The 20,121-nt window shown below is 40.7% G+C and overlaps 1 protein-coding gene across 2 annotated transcripts in view; it reads left to right on the top strand.

Moving 5' to 3' along the window:
* The first annotated feature begins 274 nt into the window (after positions 1–274).
* The window catches only part of LOC121282766 (calcitonin gene-related peptide-receptor component protein), an 86,828-nt gene continuing 66,981 nt past the window's right edge, over positions 275–20,121 (top strand). The window contains exons 1-3 of one of the 2 annotated variants that reach the window (XM_041196529.1): positions 275–360; positions 15,208–15,244; positions 16,336–16,434. In XM_041196529.1, coding sequence (XP_041052463.1) covers positions 353–360; positions 15,208–15,244; positions 16,336–16,434 — 144 coding nt within the window. In that variant the 5' untranslated portion in view covers positions 275–352. Of the gene's footprint in view, positions 361–3,366; positions 3,414–15,207; positions 15,245–16,335; positions 16,435–20,121 lie in introns of those variants that run through there. The other variant, XM_041196528.1, reaches the window with a different exon arrangement.

The following is a 20,121-nucleotide window of genomic DNA, read 5'->3' on the forward strand; positions in this document are numbered from 1 at the left end:
GTTCCTCAATAATATTATAATGCAACACTGGTTCCCTACTCGGATGCTGCCTCCTATTCAGGGGCGCAACTTTGGTCCCTGCGCCTCTGAACTAAAATGGTTTTAAGAGACTTGTTTGGGTGATGAATTGATGAACTGCCAGATTCTGGCTGGTAGTCAAGACCTGATGCTTCAAAATTGGAGATCCGAAATTGTGGCCTGGCCCTCCTCCCCCAAACGGAAATCAAGCCCCAGGACTCTGAAATGTTCAGCCAATGACCTCTTTCCATTTGGAGTGAATGGATTGCAGGGCGGAACGAATATTCGGCGGGGAGTGTCCGTCAGGAGTTTTTAGCAGTGGCGCTCGGGCGGAATGGAGGTGTAAGTTTTAATTAATTTTGCTTCAGTTTTTTTTGAAATAAACGTCCGTTGTAAATGATGGACAGTGGGGCTGGCAACGTTTAAACTGAGCCAGGTACCCGGGACAGGGAGATAAACAGAGTCTCCAACTCCCTTTCTGTGATGATTCCAGATTTCCCTCTTCATCAGTTTCTACCCTCACTCAGGCTTCTCGATACTTCCAGAAGCCGCATTTCAATCTTTTACTTTCACTCCACTCCGGACAAGTTGTTCATTTCGGTTCAGCTGTGTGTGTGTGTGTTTAACAGGCTTCGCAAAGAGCCCCGCTTTTTGGTGTAAAATCTCCCTCCCGAACACGAGCACCTCCTGTGAAAAGCCCCCGCTGGGAGATTCCGCCGGGAAACTTCAGCGAGTGGCTGCCGAGACCTGATGTTTTAAATCAATGCTTAATTATATTGTATTCATTAAAATAAAATAAATAATTTTGTGCAGAAAAGCTTGGCGAGGGATAATAGAGGTTATGAATGAATTGTGAGGGGTACAGACCTGTTGGGCCGAACAGCCTTGGCTTTTTTTTTTCTGCGCTGGAAATTCCGTGTAAAGGGTGCGTGTGGATGAGGGGCAGGAGAGGCTGTTGACAAGTAATGTTAATGGTGCAACAGGTTAGAGCAGAACCTGAGAAGACCAGTCAATTGGACTGCAGAGAAGAGATGGTGTGGATGAGAAGGGACAGTGAACTATATCACGATGCCTTTTGTGACCTAGGCCAACACTATCTTAGCGCTAAAAGAAAAACAGAAATACTTGGAAAAACTCAGCAGGTCTGGCAGCATCGGCGGAGAAGAACAAAGTTGACGTTTCGAGTCCTCATGACCCTTCAACAGAACTAAGTAAAAATAGGAGAGGGTGAAATATAAGCTGGTTTAAGGTGGGGTGGGTGGGAGAGAAGTGGGGTGGGGTGGTGTGGTTGTAGGGGCAAGCAAGCAGTGATAGGAGCAGATAATCAAAATATGTCACAGACAAAACAACAAAGAGGTGTTGAATGTGGTGATATTATCTAAAAGAATGTGCTAATTAAGAATGGATGGCAGGACACTCTAGGTACAGATAGCTCTAGTGGGGGCGGGGTGAAATAAGACTAAAAGGGCATAAAAGGTATAGATTTAAAAATAACGGATTTGGTGGGAAAAGAAAAATCTATATAAATTATTGGAAAAAACAAAAGGGAGGGGGAAGAAATGGAAAGGGGGTGGGGATGGAGGAGGGAGTTCAAGATCTAAAGTTGTTGAACTCAATATTCAGTCTGGAAGGCTGTGAAGTGCCTAGTTGGAAGATAAGGTGCTGTTCCTCCAGTTTGCGTTGAGCTTCACTGGAACAATGCAGCAAGCCAAGGACAGACATGTGGGCAAGAGAGCAGGATGGAGTGTTAAAATGGCAAGCGACAGGGAGGTCTGGGTCATTCTTGCGGACAGACCGAAGGTGTTCTGCAAAGCGGTCGCCCAGTCTGCGTTTGGTCTCTCCAATGCAGAGGAGACCGCGTTGGGAGCAACAAGTGCAGTAGACTAAGCTGGGGGAAATGCAAACAAAATGCTGCTTCACTTGAAAGGAGAGTTTGGGCCCTTGGATGGTGAGGAGAGAGGAAATGAAGGGGCAGGTGTTGCATCTTTTGCGTATGCATGGGGAGGTGCCGTGGGTGGGGGTTGAGGAGTAGGGGGTGATGGAGGAGTGGACCAGGGTGTCAAGGAGGGAATGATCCCTATGGAATGCCGCTGGGGGGGGGGTGCGAAGGGAAGATGTGTTTGGTGGTGGCATCATGCTGGAAATGGCAGAGGGTGATCCTTTGAATGCGGAGGCTGGTGGGGTGATAAGTGAGGACAAGGGGGACCCTATCATGTTTCTGGGAGGGAGGAGAAGGTGTGAGGGCGGATGCGCGGGAGATGGCCCAGACACGGTTGAGGGCCCTGTCAACGACCGTGGGTGGAAAACCTCGGTTAAGGAAGAAGGAGGACATGTCAGAGCAACTGTTTTTGAAGGTAGCATCATCAGAACAGATGCGACGGAGGTGAAGGAACTTAGAGAATGGGATGGAGTCTTTACAGGAAGTGGGGTGTGAGGAGCTGTAGTTGAGGTAGCTGTGGGAGTGGGTAGGCTTGTAATGGATATTGGTGGACAGTCTATCACCAGAGATTGAGACAGAGAGGTCAAGGAAGGGAATGGAAGTGTCAGAGATGGACCATATGAAAATGATGGAGGGGTGGAGATTGGAGAAGGGTCATGAGGACTCGAAACGTTAACTTTGTTCTTCTTCGCCGATGCTGCCAGACCTGTTGAGTTTTTCCAGGTATTTGTTTTTGTTTTGGATTTCCAGCATCTGCAGTTTTTTGTTTTTATTAGCGCTGGCAATGTGATTGAAGAGTTTGGAACAGGGAGTCATGCAGCTATAATTGCAGCAATTCTCAGTATAAATTATTTATTTTGTCTTGGTTAATCAGGAAAGGTAGGTAAGAGGGAATTCCCTGGTTAATACATTGATTTAGCCAACCATATTGTAAGATAGTCAAACTCCATTGGTTAACCATACCATAGGGAATTGAATGTCCTCGTCTTCACCTTCAAATTTCTCCATGACGTTCATCACTTTTCTTTAGTAATCTTATCATCAGTGATAGTCACTCATTTCCCATACACCTGTATCTTGTTACCTTCCTTCCAGTTTTCAAGGATCTTTTAAGACCCTTTTTGACCGTGTTTTTGCACCTCCTCAGCTACTTCTATATTCCTTTTCCTCCTGCTCAGAGGCTACTTTTCCATTGCATTGATTTGTGTCTCTGTACATGAGGAACAATGTAGAAAGAGAAGATAAAATTATGTCCTGGGTTCAGATGCACTCAGGGTGTTTTTCAAGTAGCAAAACTAATGGTTATCCCCTTGAATCATGACAGTCTGAGGCAAGTGCTTTGCTGAGGAAGGAAACAAACTGGTGGCTTACTGGCATTTGGAGAAACTGGTCTAAAGAGTCAGGGGAAACTGAAGCATATTGAAGGGGACTTGGTGGCTTGCTACATGAGAGCAAGGTGGGATTTTAAGGACAAATTTTCTTTTAAGGTCTGACTTGATTTATGATTCCTTTTTATAAATTAAACCTTTAGAATTGTCTGTCATTGGTTACCGAAAGAACAAATGTAAGTTGTGACAATTGATATTAACAGCTGGCACAACCAGATTTGGCACCCTTTTGCCTATAATACAAAAAATTAAAAAAATGCATAGATAACCAGCTGGGAGTTTTAAGGCTGTATTTTGATAACCGAATTCTCACCATAAAGGGCTCAAATCAATCAAACTCTGAAGATAGGAAACCAATTCCTGTTTTGCGTAATTCATTCACCATCTACTGGCAGGAGGTGGAACACCCACATTCAGCACTATGTTTAAAATTAGACTTCGTCTCTGCCAATGCGAGATGACTGCCGATACCCGCTTGTGCACTTGACTGCGCATGCGCAGAAAACCAATCACGCCATTGCAAACGCATACTGATTTTTAACAGCTGTGGAAAGTAAAACCACACGTTTCCGTGGTTATTGTTAACAAAACTATGTATGTTACAAATTGTGCAAGAGAAAGCATTGGGTTGTATTTGACTGTATATCAAAAAAGCAGAGAAGAGTAATGTTTCAGGTACTGGTGAGTGAGCTGACAAGGTTTGTATACAATATGCCAAGGGAAAAGATAAAGCTAAAGGAAATCACCAAGGCGAAAATGGGTATTGTATTTTGTTCTGAATAGAATAGCCCTTTCTGGTTCCAAAATCCACTCCCAAGGATTGTTAATTTAATTTGTTCTTCGGTTTCAGTTCTCATTAGGATTGCTGCAAGTTTGATATTTGCTTTCTTTTTTTAAAAAAAAGAGAAACTAAGTGGAGAGGATGAGTGTCAAACTGAGGTTGGGGGAATGAGTAGAGTTCTGATTTCCATCACTCGTGATAACATCATGGAGCAAAGCGATACAACTGCGCATACTATTAGCAGCAAACACAGCCTTAAAATTAACTTTTGAGTCCCACATTTAATGAACATCAGTTTCCAGCTAAAACTTTTAGATTCGGGTGTTCTTTCAAAATGAGACAGCATTGGGCAGTAGCGCTAAAATAAATATTTGCAAGTAAATTGTCTTAAATTATTTATACTTTATATTAAAAGAGGGGGATAGTATTAGTGAAAGATACAAAAATTAAACAGATGAGGTAGTTGGTTATTTTCAATGAAACCTTTTATTACATTCTTTCTTCTACTTATTGATGCAGTCCGTTGCATTGATTGTTGACAGATGCCTAACAGGAATTGCGCTTCTATATGGTGCCTTTAAGAGAGAAAAAATATTTCAAGGAACTTCTCAGTGGTGTCATTATGCAAAAATGAATGCTAAGCCAAAGAAGGAGATTTTAGAAGGGAGTCACCAAAGGCTTGGTTAAAGGGGTCAGCTTTATTTAGGGTCTTGCAGAAGGTAAGAGAGGTGTAGGAGTTTGGGGAGGGAATTCCAGAATATGAGACCTCGACAGCTGAATTACAATGGTGCGATGGAGGTGGAAGGGATTGCACAAAAAACCCGAAATCAAGAGTGCAGGGAGGGTGTTATGTGGATGGAGTAGATTGCAGACAGAATTAAGGGTAAGGCCACGGAGAGATTTAAAAACAGGGAGGAGATTTGTAAGTTTGAGACTTTGGGAAGCTGCAAGCCAATGTAAAGTCAAATACGGGTACAATATATGAGCACATAATGTAAGGGTAATGCTACTGGACTATTAATCCAGAGGCCTGAACTAATAATCCAGAGAATGAGTTCAAATCCTACCATTGAGAATTTTAATAAAATGCTGTCAGTAGGAAATCCCAAAATGCTTCAGCAATCCCTTTTAGGTAACAAAACCTGCTGTCCTTGTCTGATCTGGTGGATTTGTCAGCAGGTGATGATGGCATTGGTTTTGAAATGGAGGGAGACAGTGGTTGAGGAGAAGAAACTATTTATAGTGGCGGCTAGCATAACTTGGATAATCAGTTTAATAGAAATGGGGTCAGGGAGCAGAAGGTAGGTTTCGTGTCCATGGCCCAGCTATCAATGCTCGCCATTATAAAGGGGTATGTCAGACAGTAACTGCAAACATTAGTCTGGAGTTTACAAGTCGTGTACTGGTCCACACAGGTGCTGTTAAGTATGGAAATCAGGAAGTTGCCCTGCTCCTCTACAAGTTTCAGTACCCCAATACTTCACTGAGAAATTTGGCATTCACACACATGCAAGGGCGTGATGTTATGATCTGTCCACTAGGTACCCATTAAACACGCCAGAAAAAGTTGAGGCTTGTCGATTCAAGTATAAGTGAATTTTTAGCAGCAGAATAAGTTTAATTACAGCCAAACAACCTCTCTGGCACCGAACATTCACTTTTATAAGTGTGATATTTCATTCCTTCAGATTTTAAGTACCGTTGGAGATTTAAACAAAACTAAAATAACTTTTTTAAACAATGTTCCTTTCTGTCTCTTTAATCTCTCTCGTTTATTTTCTTTATTTTTCTTTCTGTACATAATTTTGCATAGGACCATAAGACGTAGGAGCAGAAGTAGGCCATTTAGTCCATCAAGTCTGCTCTGCCATTCAATGAGATCATGGCTGATCTGATAATCCTCAACTCCACTTTCCTGCCTCTTCCCCATAACCCTTGAATGTACTTAATGACCCAGCCTTTACAGCCCTCTGTGGTAAAGAATTCTGAGAGAAGAAATTCCTCCTCATCTCTGTTTTAAGTAGGTGTGCCTCTGCTTTGAGATTATGCCCTCTGGTCCTAGATTCTCCCACAAGGGGAAACAACCACTCAGCATCTACCCTGTCAAGCCTCCTAAGAATCTTATATGTTTCAATAAGGTCGCCACTCATTCTTCTAAACGCCAATGAGTACAGGTCCAACCTACTCAACCTCTCCTCATAAGAAAATCCCTCCATACCCGGGATCAACCTAATGAACCTTCTGTGGACTGCCTCCAATGCCTGTATATCTTTTCTTAGATAAGGGGACCAAAATTGTTCACGGTATTCTGGGTGTGGTCTAACTAGTGCCCTGTATAGTTTTAGCAAGACTTCCCTATGTTTATACTCCATTCCCTTTGAAATAAAGGCCAACATTCCATTTGCCTTACCTATTACCTGCTGAACTTGTATACTAGCTTTTTGTGATTCATGCACGAGGACCCCCAAATCACTCTGTGCTGCAGCTTTCTTCAGTCTTTCTCCATGTAAATAATATTCAGCTCCTCTATTCTTCCTGTCAAAGTGCATAACCTCACACTTTCCCACATTATATTTCATGTGCCAAGTTTTTTGCCCACGCACTTAACCTGCTTATATCCCTCTGTAGACTCTTTGTGTCATCCTCACCACTTGCCTTCCCACCTAATTTTGTGTCATCTGCAAACTTGGCAATAATACATTAATTTCCCTCATCCAAGTCATTAATATATATGTTGTAAATAATTGTGGTCCAAGCACTGATCCCTGTGGTACTCCACTAGTTACAGGTTGCCATCCTGAAAATGCCCCCCGTTTCCCAACTCTGTTTTCTATTACTTAGCGAGTCCTCTATCCATGATAATATACTACCCCCAACATCATGGGCTCTTATCTTATTAAGTAGCCTTATGTGTGGTACATTAACAAACGCCTTTTGGAAATCCAAATATATTATGTCTACTGGTTCCCCTTTATCTATCCTGCTTGTTACCTCCTGAAATAAATTTGTCAGGCATGGCTTCCCCTTCATGAATCCATGCTGACTCTGCTTGATTAGATTATGCATTTATAAATGCTCTGCTATTACATCCTTTTATAATAGACTCCAACATTTTCCCAATGACAAATGTTAAACTAACTGGCCTATAGTTACCTGTTTTTTGTCTCCCACCCTTTTTGAATAAGGATGTTACGTTGGCAGTTTTCCAATCCTCTGGGACTTTTCCAGAATCTAAGGACTCTTGGAAGATTACTACTGGTGTATCTGCTAACTCTGCAGCTATTTCCTTTAATATCCTCTGATGCAACCCATCAGGTCCAGGTGACTTATTGGCCTTTGGTCTCATTAGTTTCCCCAGTACTTTTTTCTCTAGTGATAGTTATTGTATTTATCTTCTCCCCACCACCCCTTTTGCCCCATGATTATTTAGTATTTTTGGTATGCTATTAGTGTCTTCTACTGTGAAGACTGATGCAAGGTATTTATTCAACTCCTCTGCCATTTTCTGGTTCCCCATTATTATTTCTCCAGCCCCATTCTCTAAGAGGCCTATATTGGCTTTGGCCTCTCTCTTTTTATATATTTGAAGAAGCTCTCACTGTCTGTTTTCATATTACTTGTTAGTTTACCCTCAAAGTTTATTTTCTCCTTCTTTATTTATTTTTTGGTCAACTTATGTTGGTTTTTAAAACTTTCCCAATCATCTGGCCTACCACAAATCTTTGCCACATTGGATAATTTTTCTTTCACTTTGATACTATCCTTAATTTCCTTGGTTAACCATGGCTGGTTTAACCCCTTCCTAGAATCCTTCTTCCTCACTGGGATATATCATTATTGTGAGTCATGAACTATTTTCTTAAATGTCTGCCATTGTTCATCAACCGTCTTTTCTGCTAAACTCCTTTCCCAGTACACTCCAGCCATCTCTGCCATCATTCCTTTGTAATTACCTTTATTTATGTTTCGCACAGATGTTTCTGAACTAAGTTTCTCACTCTCAAACTGAATGCTAAATTCCACCATGTTATGGTCACTGTTCCCTAGGGGGTCTTTTACTCTGAGATTATTTATTAAACCTGCCTCATTACACATTACCAGATCCAAAACAGCCTGATCCACAACATATGGTTCTAGGAAACTGTCCCAAAAACACTATGAATTCTTGTTCGTTGCTACCTCTGCCAATTTGATTTTCCCAATCTACATGGAGATTAAAGTCACCTATGATTAATATACTGCCCTCGTTATTTCCTGATTTATTCTCTGTCCGACAGCATAGCTACTGTTAGGGGGCCTATAGACTACTCCCACCAGTGCCGACTTCCCCATGTTATTTCTTACCTCCACCCATATGGATTTCACAGCTTCTGATCCAAGATCATTTCTTGCTATCATACTTATTGTATCTCGTACTAACAAAGGTACCCCACCACCCTTTCCTTCCTGCCTGTCCTTTCGAAAAGTCACATACCCCTGAATATTTAGTTCCATGCTTTGTTCTCCTTGTAACCATGTCTCCTTAATGGCTATAAGATCATACCCATTAATCTGTATTTGTGCCGTTAATTCATTTATTTTGTTCCAAATACTACATGCATTTAAGTAAAGAGCCTTTAATTGTGCCGTTTTACTGTTTTTTCTCCCTTTGACCCTATTTGCTGCTGTTTATTAATGTTTTCCACTCTGTCCCTTCCTGTCACACTCTGGGTATCATTACCGCGAAGTGGCTGCCTTTCAATGCCGTCATATCCTTTTGCTTTGTATGCCTACTTATCCCCTCTCCAGAATCCCCCACCCACGCCCCCACGCGGCCTATGTCTTTATTTAATTTTAAAGCTCTCTCTACAGCCCTAGTTATTCAATTCACCAGGACACTGGCCCCAGCATGGTTCAATTGAAGCCCATCCCAGCTCCCTTCTACCCCAGTAATGATACCAGTGCCACATGAACTGAAACCCATTCCTCCAACACCAATCTTTGAGCCACGCATTTAACACCTTGAATTTATTTACCCTATGCCAGTTTGCCTGTGATTCAGGTAGTAACCCTGAGATTATTACCTTGGGGGTTCTGTTTTTCAATTTAGATCCTAACTGTGCAAATCCTTTCAGCAGAACCTCCTTTCTGGCCCTATCAACGTCGTTGGTACCAACGTGGATGGCGACAACTCGATTCCTCCCCTCCCACTCTAAGTTCCTCTCCAGCCCTGAGGATATGTTCTTAACCCTGACACTGGGCAGGCAACACAGCCTTTGGGACTCACGCTCACGCATTGAATAAATTATTCTAACTTACACTTCCTGCTTTAGCTTCTGTGTGTCTCAGTAAGGATTCTAAAATCTGATTGGTTGACGAGTAACGCTGTTGCTTGTTCTGTTCATACAAGTCCCAAACCTCATGTAGGGAGCAGTGCCCGTTTTGACTTTCTAAAGACCACAAATCGCAGTTTAAAAGCCCACAAGAATGCCTGTGGGCAAGCGTAATTAAAGGTGAGCGCCATTTGTTCACTGCTTTCGTAAAATCCAGGCCAGTGCGTTTTCTTTCATCAAATCAGCAATTTTATTTAAGACAGTTGCATAGTAGTTTCCTCTATTGCACCAAGGAGATGAAGTTGTGAACCGTATTTCAATGACCAGTGACACATCAAACTTGATCCACCATTCTGCTCCCCTGTAATGGTTCAAGTTTGTAATGACACCTTGATACTTTAACTACACCAATGACATTATGTTCTGAGGCAGAAAAATCACCGTTTGTCATGGTAAGAATTGCTTTTCATTTGTCCAGAACGATTACAATGTTTTGACCTCTGCATCTTGAATGCCCCCTTCAGCCTCTCAGCAAGTATTGGTAAGGTTATCTAAGCATTGGAATTTGCTTCATGTTAGATTTGAAGGAATAGTTGTCACAGAAGTAACCTTTTTCTTAATTTTCCCATTAGTGAGTAATTTCATTTTGGCTGCCTACAAAACTGACACATATGGTGACAGAAAAACTTCTCTTTACAAGCATTATTAGGTTAGAATTTGACAGCAAAGTAGGTCTGATCAATATAAATAAGACACCATAAATACAGCAACTTGTATTTATGTAGCTCCTTTAATATAATAATATACTCCAAGGCACTTCACGGAAGTCTTTTAAGCAAAATTAGGCACCACAAAGTATTATTAGGGAAGATGTTCAAAAATTTGGTCAAAGAGAGATTTTAAGGAGCATCTTAAAGGAAGAAAGAGAGGTAGAGAGATTGAGAGAGGGCCTTGGCAGCTGAACGCCTGGTCACCAATGATGAAGCAATTAAAATCTGGATGCTCAGGATTAAAGTTTCATTTTCAGTGTGAGCTCTTCACAATGACATGCTTCTATTGCAACTAATGTCCCCAGCTGTTTGAGAATTCAAATGGCATACCCACAACCTCACTTTTCTCTTTGGCACTTGTCTAAAATTGCTGCTTTTTGTCTCTTGGAATTGTTGGCCCCCTCAGTGCGGTTTCCTACCCTTCATATTTTTTTCTCTGCTGTTGTCATCTTGATATCACTTCATGTTCTTTTCCCTGGCAATGGTATGGATTCTTTGTCTGGTAGGCAGTCTCTCAGGATCAAAAATGATTTGCTTCCACTCCGGTTTGAGGTATAGATTACAGATGATGTGAGCTCAAATAACACAACATCCTTGCTTTTCTTTTTCTGACCAATCAAGGCTGATTACCAGACATTTTTAATAGACAGGCACAGCATCTATTCGCAGAGAACAACACAAACATTTTTCTTGACTAATCAGTCTGTTATGAAACCATCTGAGGCTTCATTGAATTGCAACAATGCCTGAAATGGGCCAGAATCATATTAATGGCATTACGAACTCAGTATACTTCCACCTCCCTAACTCTGACTTACTCTCCTCCTTTAAGACTCCCTGTAAAGCTTACCTTTTTGAACAAGTTTTTATTAACCCCTCTTAATATCCTCTTTGGCTCAATGAGTCTTAGGCTGATTATGCCCCTGTGAAGTGCACTGGGGATGTTTTGCTAAGCTAAAGACACTATGTAAATTGCAAGTAATTGAATTGGATCAATGTACTTGCAATTCTTAAACTACATGCTTTTTCAATATGCAGATAATTAATATACTGAAGGCCTTGTGTTTAATGTGTGCTTTTTGTACTCATAGTAATTAATTACTTCTAATGCTATGTTCATCTGAATGGTTTTGCATTTAAATGATATGTATCTGTCCTTGCCTTTGAACCTTCCCATCTCTAAGATAGATGGCAGTGTGGTCCAATTTTTTGGCTTTGCTGTGGTCCCGATGCTGGTTCTGTTGAATGTGTGAACTAGCTTTAAATTTGTTTTAAGCACATCAAAATCATTCAAGTTATTAATACTACATAAAATGTTTTAATATTTTTGAAGCAGTCCAAGTGCAACAGAATTTAAAGCCAGTTAAACACTTGATGAACTTAAGACTGGTTTCAGCTCCCAACACGCCCAGTCTTTTCTAGTGCAGGGTAGGATCCCTGTAGGGAATTCCCCTGCTATGTAGGAAATCCTTTTATTTAAACAGATTGGGTTTTCTAATGTGGGAAAGCATTGCATTTTTTTTATTCCTCTGGGGAATAGAGGGGAAGTATTTGTTTTCATTCCACCAACTACTATGCCTGTGCCTCCTCCCGCTCCCTCCACTCTACTGGTGTCATTTGCCATCTCAATGTTTTTTCTTTCTGCTGTCTCCACTTGTGTCTTTTACTTCTGCTCCCTTCTATTGCTACCCTTTTCACTCTTCTGTGCCAGCTGTTGCTGCCATTCTGTCAACCTGTCAATTTATTGCTCTCATGCCTCTCTTGTCCCCACTCCCATTCCATCCAGCAGGACTTTCTTCTCAAAGCCCCCTACTCATCCATTTCCTTCTGCAAGCTTTGCTGCCTCTACCCCACCCCAAACAACATTTTTCCTGCATTGTTAAGCTACTTTCCCTTCCCTGCACTCCCACCATAGCTTGACTCTTTTTCCATATTTGTTACTTCTTCCATACCTAATTATTCTTTCTACCAAACCTAAAAATTCTTCTTCACTTAATACGTATACATTTTACTTTTCCTTCACCCTTCTTCTCTTCATTGTCATTTGCACCTCAATCTTTCACTGACCACCAAACTCTCTGCAAATCCTAACTTTGTCCTTCACTGTCACTCTTCCCAAATTCCTGCCTTTCCATACACTTAACTACCAATAACTTTTCCACAGTCCTATTTATTTTCTCTTCTTGGTTCAACTAGCGGTTTACACTTCTCCAACCTTCAGCTGGCGCCTGTTACAAATCTAGCTACACACTCCAAACAGCACCATCCCTTTTGAAAACAAATCCTCTACTTAACACTAGGGGCAGAATTTTATTGGCCTCCAAGTGGTGGGAACGGAATTGGGGTTGGCGGGGGGGGGGGTGGGTGGTACTGTAAGATAGTAGGGAGCCATTATTAAAGCCCGAGATAAAATTCAGCCTCATGCATCAACCTAATGCCATGTGAACTCACTAACTCGCTAACACTTGCATGAATATAAAATTCCAGAAATATATTTTTATCATAACATGTTTATTATAACATGTCTATCTGCAAATTACTCCATATAATAGCAAGGTTAATCTACACATTGTATTTGCTATATATGTTTTTAGACATTTTAACATACTCCATATTTTCAACTTTATTTTAACTCGCATTTCCTTTATTTATGACCTTCTACACATACCTATTGAGCTTCAACATACAACGTCATCTGATTTTCACATGGTTAATTTAACACTAACTCCTGACACTGAACAGGAACAGTTGCACATGCGTATTTGACATCTCCTGCATCTGCTGGCATGTGCTCAATTTCTTACACAGTTGATGCCATTGATGTGCAGCCATCAGCTGGTGGCGGTGCTGATTCATGTGTGTTGCCCTGTCCACCAATGACCCAAACCCTTGCCACCTAACTTGCTGCTTCACTCCAAACCCTCATCTCCCACTTGCTGGCCCTCTCCCAAACCCTCGCTGTCTCCTCCTCACGCCCCTGCTGGAGCCCTACCTGCCTCTTGCCTGAGCCCTCGCTTGAGCCCTCAGTTGCTGCCTCTTTCCTGCACCTACAGCAGCAGTTAGATACAGAGAAGCTGTCCAGTACATTGTCCCATCACAGTCCCCAGGAAAGGTACAACATGGATCTCATGCAATAATTATCTGATACTTAGCTGTTTAAATATTACCATTCTTATTTTTTTTAAAAAGCTAGTCTTTTTTGAGATGATTAATTATTGTTTACAATTTCCAGTTCAAGGTGTAAGTCATTTCTGGCTGAGTTTGGCCTACACCCTCTTTGATGCTAGTAGCTGCTTGGGACTTCACCAACAATAACATCACAGGCACTGCAGCTGCTGTGTGAGGAGTACGTCCTCTTCAGCTGTGGCGTCCCAAACTCAACCTTAATTTTATTTGAATTTCTGTACAATTTCTTTTACTATTTACACTATTTAACTTTCATTTCTTTATTTTTAAGCAGCATTCAGGACAATCGAACATTTTCCATTATACTATTTGTGATGACTGCCATTTTAAGATCAGTTCAACTGAGTAGGGGTCATGTGATCTGTTCAACTAATGTGTAGCTAGCGTGGGGGAATAAATTCTAGGGAAGGTGTTTCCTAAGAAATGGTTGCGTGAGGGGTTGGCTAAATACAAGCAGCCACAGAAGCTCTTGTGTAAATAGTTTGTTTTGTTTGACTAAGAAGCCTCCCAGAGTGTGTTTCTACAACAAAAACAAAATTACCTGGAAAAACTCAGCAGGTCTGGCAGCATCAGCGGAGAAGAATAGAGTTGACGTTTCGAGAAGGGTCTGATGAAGGGTCATGAGGACTCGAAACGTCAACTCTTTTCTTCTCCGCCGATGCTGCCAGACCTGCTGAGTTTTTCCAGGTAATTCTGTTTTTGTTTTGGATTTCCAGCATCCGCAGTTTTTTGTTTTTATCCCTGTGTTTCTACACTATTTAATCCGCCTTCCCTTTATCAAAAAAGACATAAATATGCCCACAATCAGGGATTTGAACCTGAAAATGCCCCAAATACTCTAATAAAAACCCAATCTGACTTCAATTGGCATAATCAGTGGACCTGTTAATAAGATTATTTTGCATTGGCTATAACTATATACCTGACTTGAACTAAAATTGACCTGGATTTTGTGGTAGTAATGATGTAAGCCTGCCAGCGTTTGGCATGATTATTCTCTGAAACTGACAACAATTTTTGGTGTTCACATTGCAGTAAAATGCAGAAGCTCAGAAGTTGCTGTCAATGATTCTTTGCTTCTCCATAGGATGTGCTGTTGAAGCCCCCACAGACTGCACTTAGAAATCATGGCATTGACAACAGCTTCCCCTTTTATGCTGTAGTATTGCTGTTAAAACTCCTGAAAAAGTTATGCCTAATTAATGAGGTGTAACTGGATTTTTAATGGTGCAGTAAGTTATAACTACTGTTGAGAAACTTCTCTGGCCCTTGAAAACTAATACCATATTCATGTTATGTCAAATTTTTCCATTCTGATAATTCAATTTTTTTTCAAAGCTATTTTTAAGTTTGTTTGATACTTCAGCTTCTAATGATTATGCCCCAATTTGTTTCACTCTTGATAAAATGTATGCAAAGTGAAGCATAATCATTGCGTTTTACTCCTTAATTTGTTCTCTGTGAGAATGCTTCAATGTGATTGATTGCTTACTCTGCTTGATAAAAATCACTGTTGTTGGACACTGGAAATCTCCCTGGCATGGCACCAGGTTCAAATTAATGTTGGGAAAGGTGAAATCCACACCACAGTGATTACACATTTCCATTGCAAATTCCAGACCATGGAAATTTTACCTATGGTGGCTAAGTACTAAATGGGAACAGCTATCAATGAATACTGGAGTGTGTTCGCTCACTGCTGAGTTATGGCAGTTTGAAGCTCATAAAAGCAATCCTGTACTCAATAACTTGCCTTTTTTGCGTAATTTTTTTCAACTCAAAATTTTATCCTTTCTAATTTTTTCTATTTCAGAAAAGATGCAAATGCTGCAATGCTGAGTAATTATGAGGTAAAGTTTCAAATCTTTGTATACATTTCAATGATTGAAAAATAAATTCTGTTGTACGGCAGCTAGTTTAATGCTGCTAAATTGCAGCACGTGCCATTTTGATGTGAATCTTGCTGCAGTCTATGATTTTGTTATGTGAGCAGACTTGTTCTGCTCACCGTTCATCCCATATGTGACAGATAGAAGTATGGGAACGTTAAGCTATCCTCACTTATTTGTTCATCACAAGAGTTATATAAATTCATCATTTGCTGCTTCTTGCTCCTGTTCTAAGAGCCAAAATGATTACATCTTTTCCTTAGCTGTAATATGCATAAAGACAGTTTGAAGTGTCTGTCGGAATACAAAGTTCCCACATAAGGAGTCCAATTCCTTATGAATGAAACTAATTCCTAGGATGGAGGGATGGTCCTATGAGGAAAGATTAAATACAGTGGACCTTTATTCCTTGGAGTTTAGAAGAAAGAGAGGTGATATCATTCAAACATGCAAAATTCTTACAGGGCTTGACAGGGTAGATGCAGGAAGGATATTTCCCTTGGCTGGGGGGGTTTGTCTAGAACAAGGAGACATGGTCTCAGAATAAGAGGTAGGCCATTTAGGACTGAGATGAGGAGGAATTTCTTCACTCAGGGTTGTGAATCTTTGGAATTCTCTGCCCCAGAGGGCTGTGGAGGCTCAGTCATTGAGTATGTTCAAGACTGAGATTGGTAAATTTCTGCATATTAAAAACATCAAGCGATACAGGGATAGTGCAGGAAAATGTCGTTGCCGTAGAAGATCAGCCACAATCTCATTGAATGGCGGAGTGGGCTCGAAGGGCTGAATGGCCTACTCAGGCTCCTATTATTTATTATGTTCTTATGATTCATTTTCTTCATTCAGCAAGGAGCCCTGCTTCCAGGCAATGCAGGCCGGAGCTTTGTAACTACAAAGTTGTAACCCTGTTGCCAGTTTGCATGCCCTGTAGGCATAATTCCCCTGCTGGAGTAACAGGATTGCTAAATCACCCCTATAATGTAATACATTGAAATCTCAGCTGAGAATCCATACCTATCAGAAGTCTTTCATCCGTTTGTTATCCATTGTAGGTCTTTAAGCTTCTGACTGATCTTAAAGAGCAACGGAAAGAAAGTGGAAATAAGAAACATAGTGCTGGTCAGCAGAATCTCAACACAATAATGTATGAGGTAGGCGGAATACAGCAATTGTGTGTGTCAAAGTTTGCACTTTTCTCACCCCAACTTTGTCATGTGCAGGAAAGAGAATTAGTCCATCATGGATGAACTTTTCACGGACCTGAAACTTTAACTCTGTTTTTTTCTCTGCAGGCGTTGCCAGACTTGAGTGTTTCCAGCATTTTCTGTTTTCATTTCAGATTTCCAGCATTCGCAGTATTTTGCTTTTTATCTCAGCAATGGCGACCATGGGCTGGATTTTATGGAGTGCCGGGGTCCCCAACCTCCACCTAAAAAGTAGGTGGCAAGCCCACCCACCATAGTGACGGTTGCCCCTCGGCAATTTAACGCTGGGAGCAGCATCAGTTGCTTTAAAGCGAGGCTTCCGCTGCCATCTTGGGAGGATGTCATGCCTTAGAAGATTGCCAGCCAAATGGATGGCTGGCAACTCTGTGGTCCTTTCAGTACCAGGTGGGAGCAGCGGGTTGACCACTGCTAGGACCACAAGCAGTCCTAACGCAGGTCAGTGAGACTCAAGGGAAAGTCCAGGATATCGCTGAGGCCAGTCCGAACTTGTTGATCTTGAGCATATATTTGTTCTGCATAACCACCATTATTTTACTAAGATGTTACAATGATCCCCAATTTGGTATCATCAGTGTGAGGTTAAGAGGTATAGAATATAAAAGTTGAGATGCAGTAGTAAATCTATATAAAACCTTTGCAAGACCAAAGTTGGACCGCTTTGTGCTGCTTTGAGCTACATGCTATAGAACAAATGTTGAGGCAATTGAGAGAATGCACCCCAAATTGACAAGGATGGTGCTTGGCTTGAGGGAATACAAATATGAAGACAGACATGGAAAATTGTGGCAGTTTTTACTAGAACGGTGGAAATGATGGGCTGATTTGATAGAGGTATTTGAAGTTATGAAGGGATAAAAAGACAAAAAAGATACTTACATTTATATAGCTCCTTTCATGACCACCAAATGTCTCAAAGCACTTTACAGCCAATGAAGTACTTTTGAAGTGCCACTTTTGCAATGTGGCAGCCAATTTGCACGCAGCAGGTTCTCTCAATCAGCGATGTGTTAATATGTTTTTGTGATGTTGATTGAGGGATAAATATTGGCCAGTACCCTGGGGAGAGCTCCCCTGCTCTTCTTCAAAATAGTACCATGGGATCTTTTGCGTACACCTGAGAGAGCAGAGGGGGCCTCAGTTTAATGTCTCATCTGAAAGACAGCAACTCTGATAGGTCAGCAGTGTTGGAGTGTCACCTTCGATTTTTGTGCTCAAGTCCTGAAGTAGGATTTGAACCCACAACTTTCTGACAGAGGTGAGTGTGCTACCGACTGAGCCACGGCTGATATACTAGACAGAGATAGACTAGACCCTTCAACCACTGAAAAAAGTTTGAAACAATATAGATATAAAATTCAAAATAAGAGATTTAGGATAAAGCAGAAGAAACTCTTTTGACATGGAAAATTTTGAAACTGAAAAGCACTGATGGACTTAATCATTCAAGGAGATACCATTTCAACATCTACAAATGGATTGGATAGGTGTTTGAAAGATAGGGGATTAAAAATCTGAGCATTTAATGGACACATGGGATTAAGACTACTTTTTGAATAAAGGATAAAACCAACACTGACTGGTTGGACTAAATGGCCTGTGACAGTGTAGTAATTTCAGTGTAAAGTGTGACTCTTGTGATTTTAAAAGCTGTGTGAACAAACGGGTCCAGAACACCTTATCACTCTAAAAGACTAATTTCCTGAAATCAAATTGATTCAGGAAATCTGTTTCTGAATGTTAGGTAAGGTTTTCAAATGAACGAACAACAATTCTTTCCAACTCAGTGCGAGGGTCTCACGAGTTTGGTTTCTTTGAGCACCTTTGGGGCTCCAGTCATCCTTCAGTTATTTTTTCAGTTAGAATCTTTTTGCAGATGTTGGTGGTGAGAAACACATAGAATTTTGTTATAAGTGAAACAAATATTTGAGTTATTAGTGTCATGACGATGTGATGCATGCATGTGGAATGTTAATTTTTAATTTCATCGGCTGGTCAGATATATATTGAACTTTTTTAAAAGGCCTTTTGCCAAGCAAAGACACTGTCTTTAAAATGGCTGTAAAGGTCACCTAAGCAACAAATTGGCCAAGTCTGGAAACTTCTGAATGTGGATTTTCCAGGAGACATAACCATAAGCAGTTCCCCATATGGACTTCACATCTGCCATTATCGACATTCTATAAAACATAAGAACAATGGACCACTAGATTTTCTGACTATAGAAACTACTAAGGGCAATGGAGGACAAATGAACCTATCATGCAAGGAGAGTGCTAAGGACCCCTATCTGTTTCTATAGCATCTTGATAGCTTTGAAAATGCGCGATCAAAGCTCATTTCATTAAAATGGAACACTCTCCATTGTACACCAATAGCAGCTGTCATATGACCGAAAGCCCCTTATGATTAAGCTTGTCTGTTGTTACTGTAACAGAAGAAGAAGTCTGCAAATGGACCAGTAGCACCATCTCTCTCCTTTCTGCCTCAAGTGCGCAACCCTATCTCTGTTACATTTTAGAATACATCATAGAGAAATTCAGTCAGAAGGACTGCCTGCTTATACTGGAGTCAACAGGAGTTCTGAAGGACAGTTTAAAATTCCAAAGCAGCGTTTCCAGGGAAAAATGATCACAAAGAACTGCCTCAACCATGAACAACAATAAAGAACTCGAGCAGTGAATTCCATATTTTGCCTTTTATCATTGAATATTGATTTGGCTAGAAGTTAACCTCCTCTACTGTGTAACTTATAATTTTGCATGCTAATGTATATGTGTCTGTGTTGTGAAGGTTGAAAGATGTGTTTACTTCTTTAAATTTTTTTTATATCTTTACTTGTGTGGGTTTTTAGCTCAATAAAAACTAGCTCCTTTATGTTTAAACTTTAGAAAGCCTATCGGACTGAGTTCTTTGCAATCAGCACATAAATGGTTAAGTACAGACACTGAATTGATACCTTCATCCTTATAACTTTCAAAAAAATCCATTATGATCAATCGAGGAGTGGGAAAGACAGTCCTGGCATGTGTCCTCACCAGGTTGTAACGTTAGATAATCCCTTGTAGCAACTGTACACTAACAGCAGCAGTATTGCACCAGGCTGAACATCTTGTTGCCTAGGAAACCTTACAGTTAATGTTGTCTCCTGCATTCTTTCAGCAGCAGTGGACATGCTTCCATAAAGCACACCAAGAGAGTAGATTGCTTTATTTCATTCTGTAGCGAAGGATGTGAAGATCTGCAAGTCTCTTTAAGGGGCATGGTCATGTAGGACAGGATTAGATTCCAAAGCAATCTAAAAACCTAAATTACACCGAGCAACAGTTAAACGGCATGTATTTGTAATGTAGATTAGGCAACATCTCCATAAAAATGCTGATTAACCTGCTCTTCAGTATAATTTAGTGTTTTTTTTTGGATACCTAATCAGAATTCAATGTGGCTGGACTACTGACTAATTTTAGATGAGGCTTTTTTTTGCCTTTATTTCTGATAATGCTGTTCTGTAGTTTTTTTTTATTCAATATAAAAGGAAATATGTTCCAATCTGTAAAATCTCACTTCTGCATTTTGGTGAGCACATGAAATATTAATGCTGCTAAATTTTAAAGC

The sequence above is a fragment of the Carcharodon carcharias genome, chromosome 10 (assembly GCF_017639515.1).
Source record: "Carcharodon carcharias isolate sCarCar2 chromosome 10, sCarCar2.pri, whole genome shotgun sequence".
Lineage (NCBI taxonomy): Eukaryota > Metazoa > Chordata > Chondrichthyes > Lamniformes > Lamnidae > Carcharodon > Carcharodon carcharias.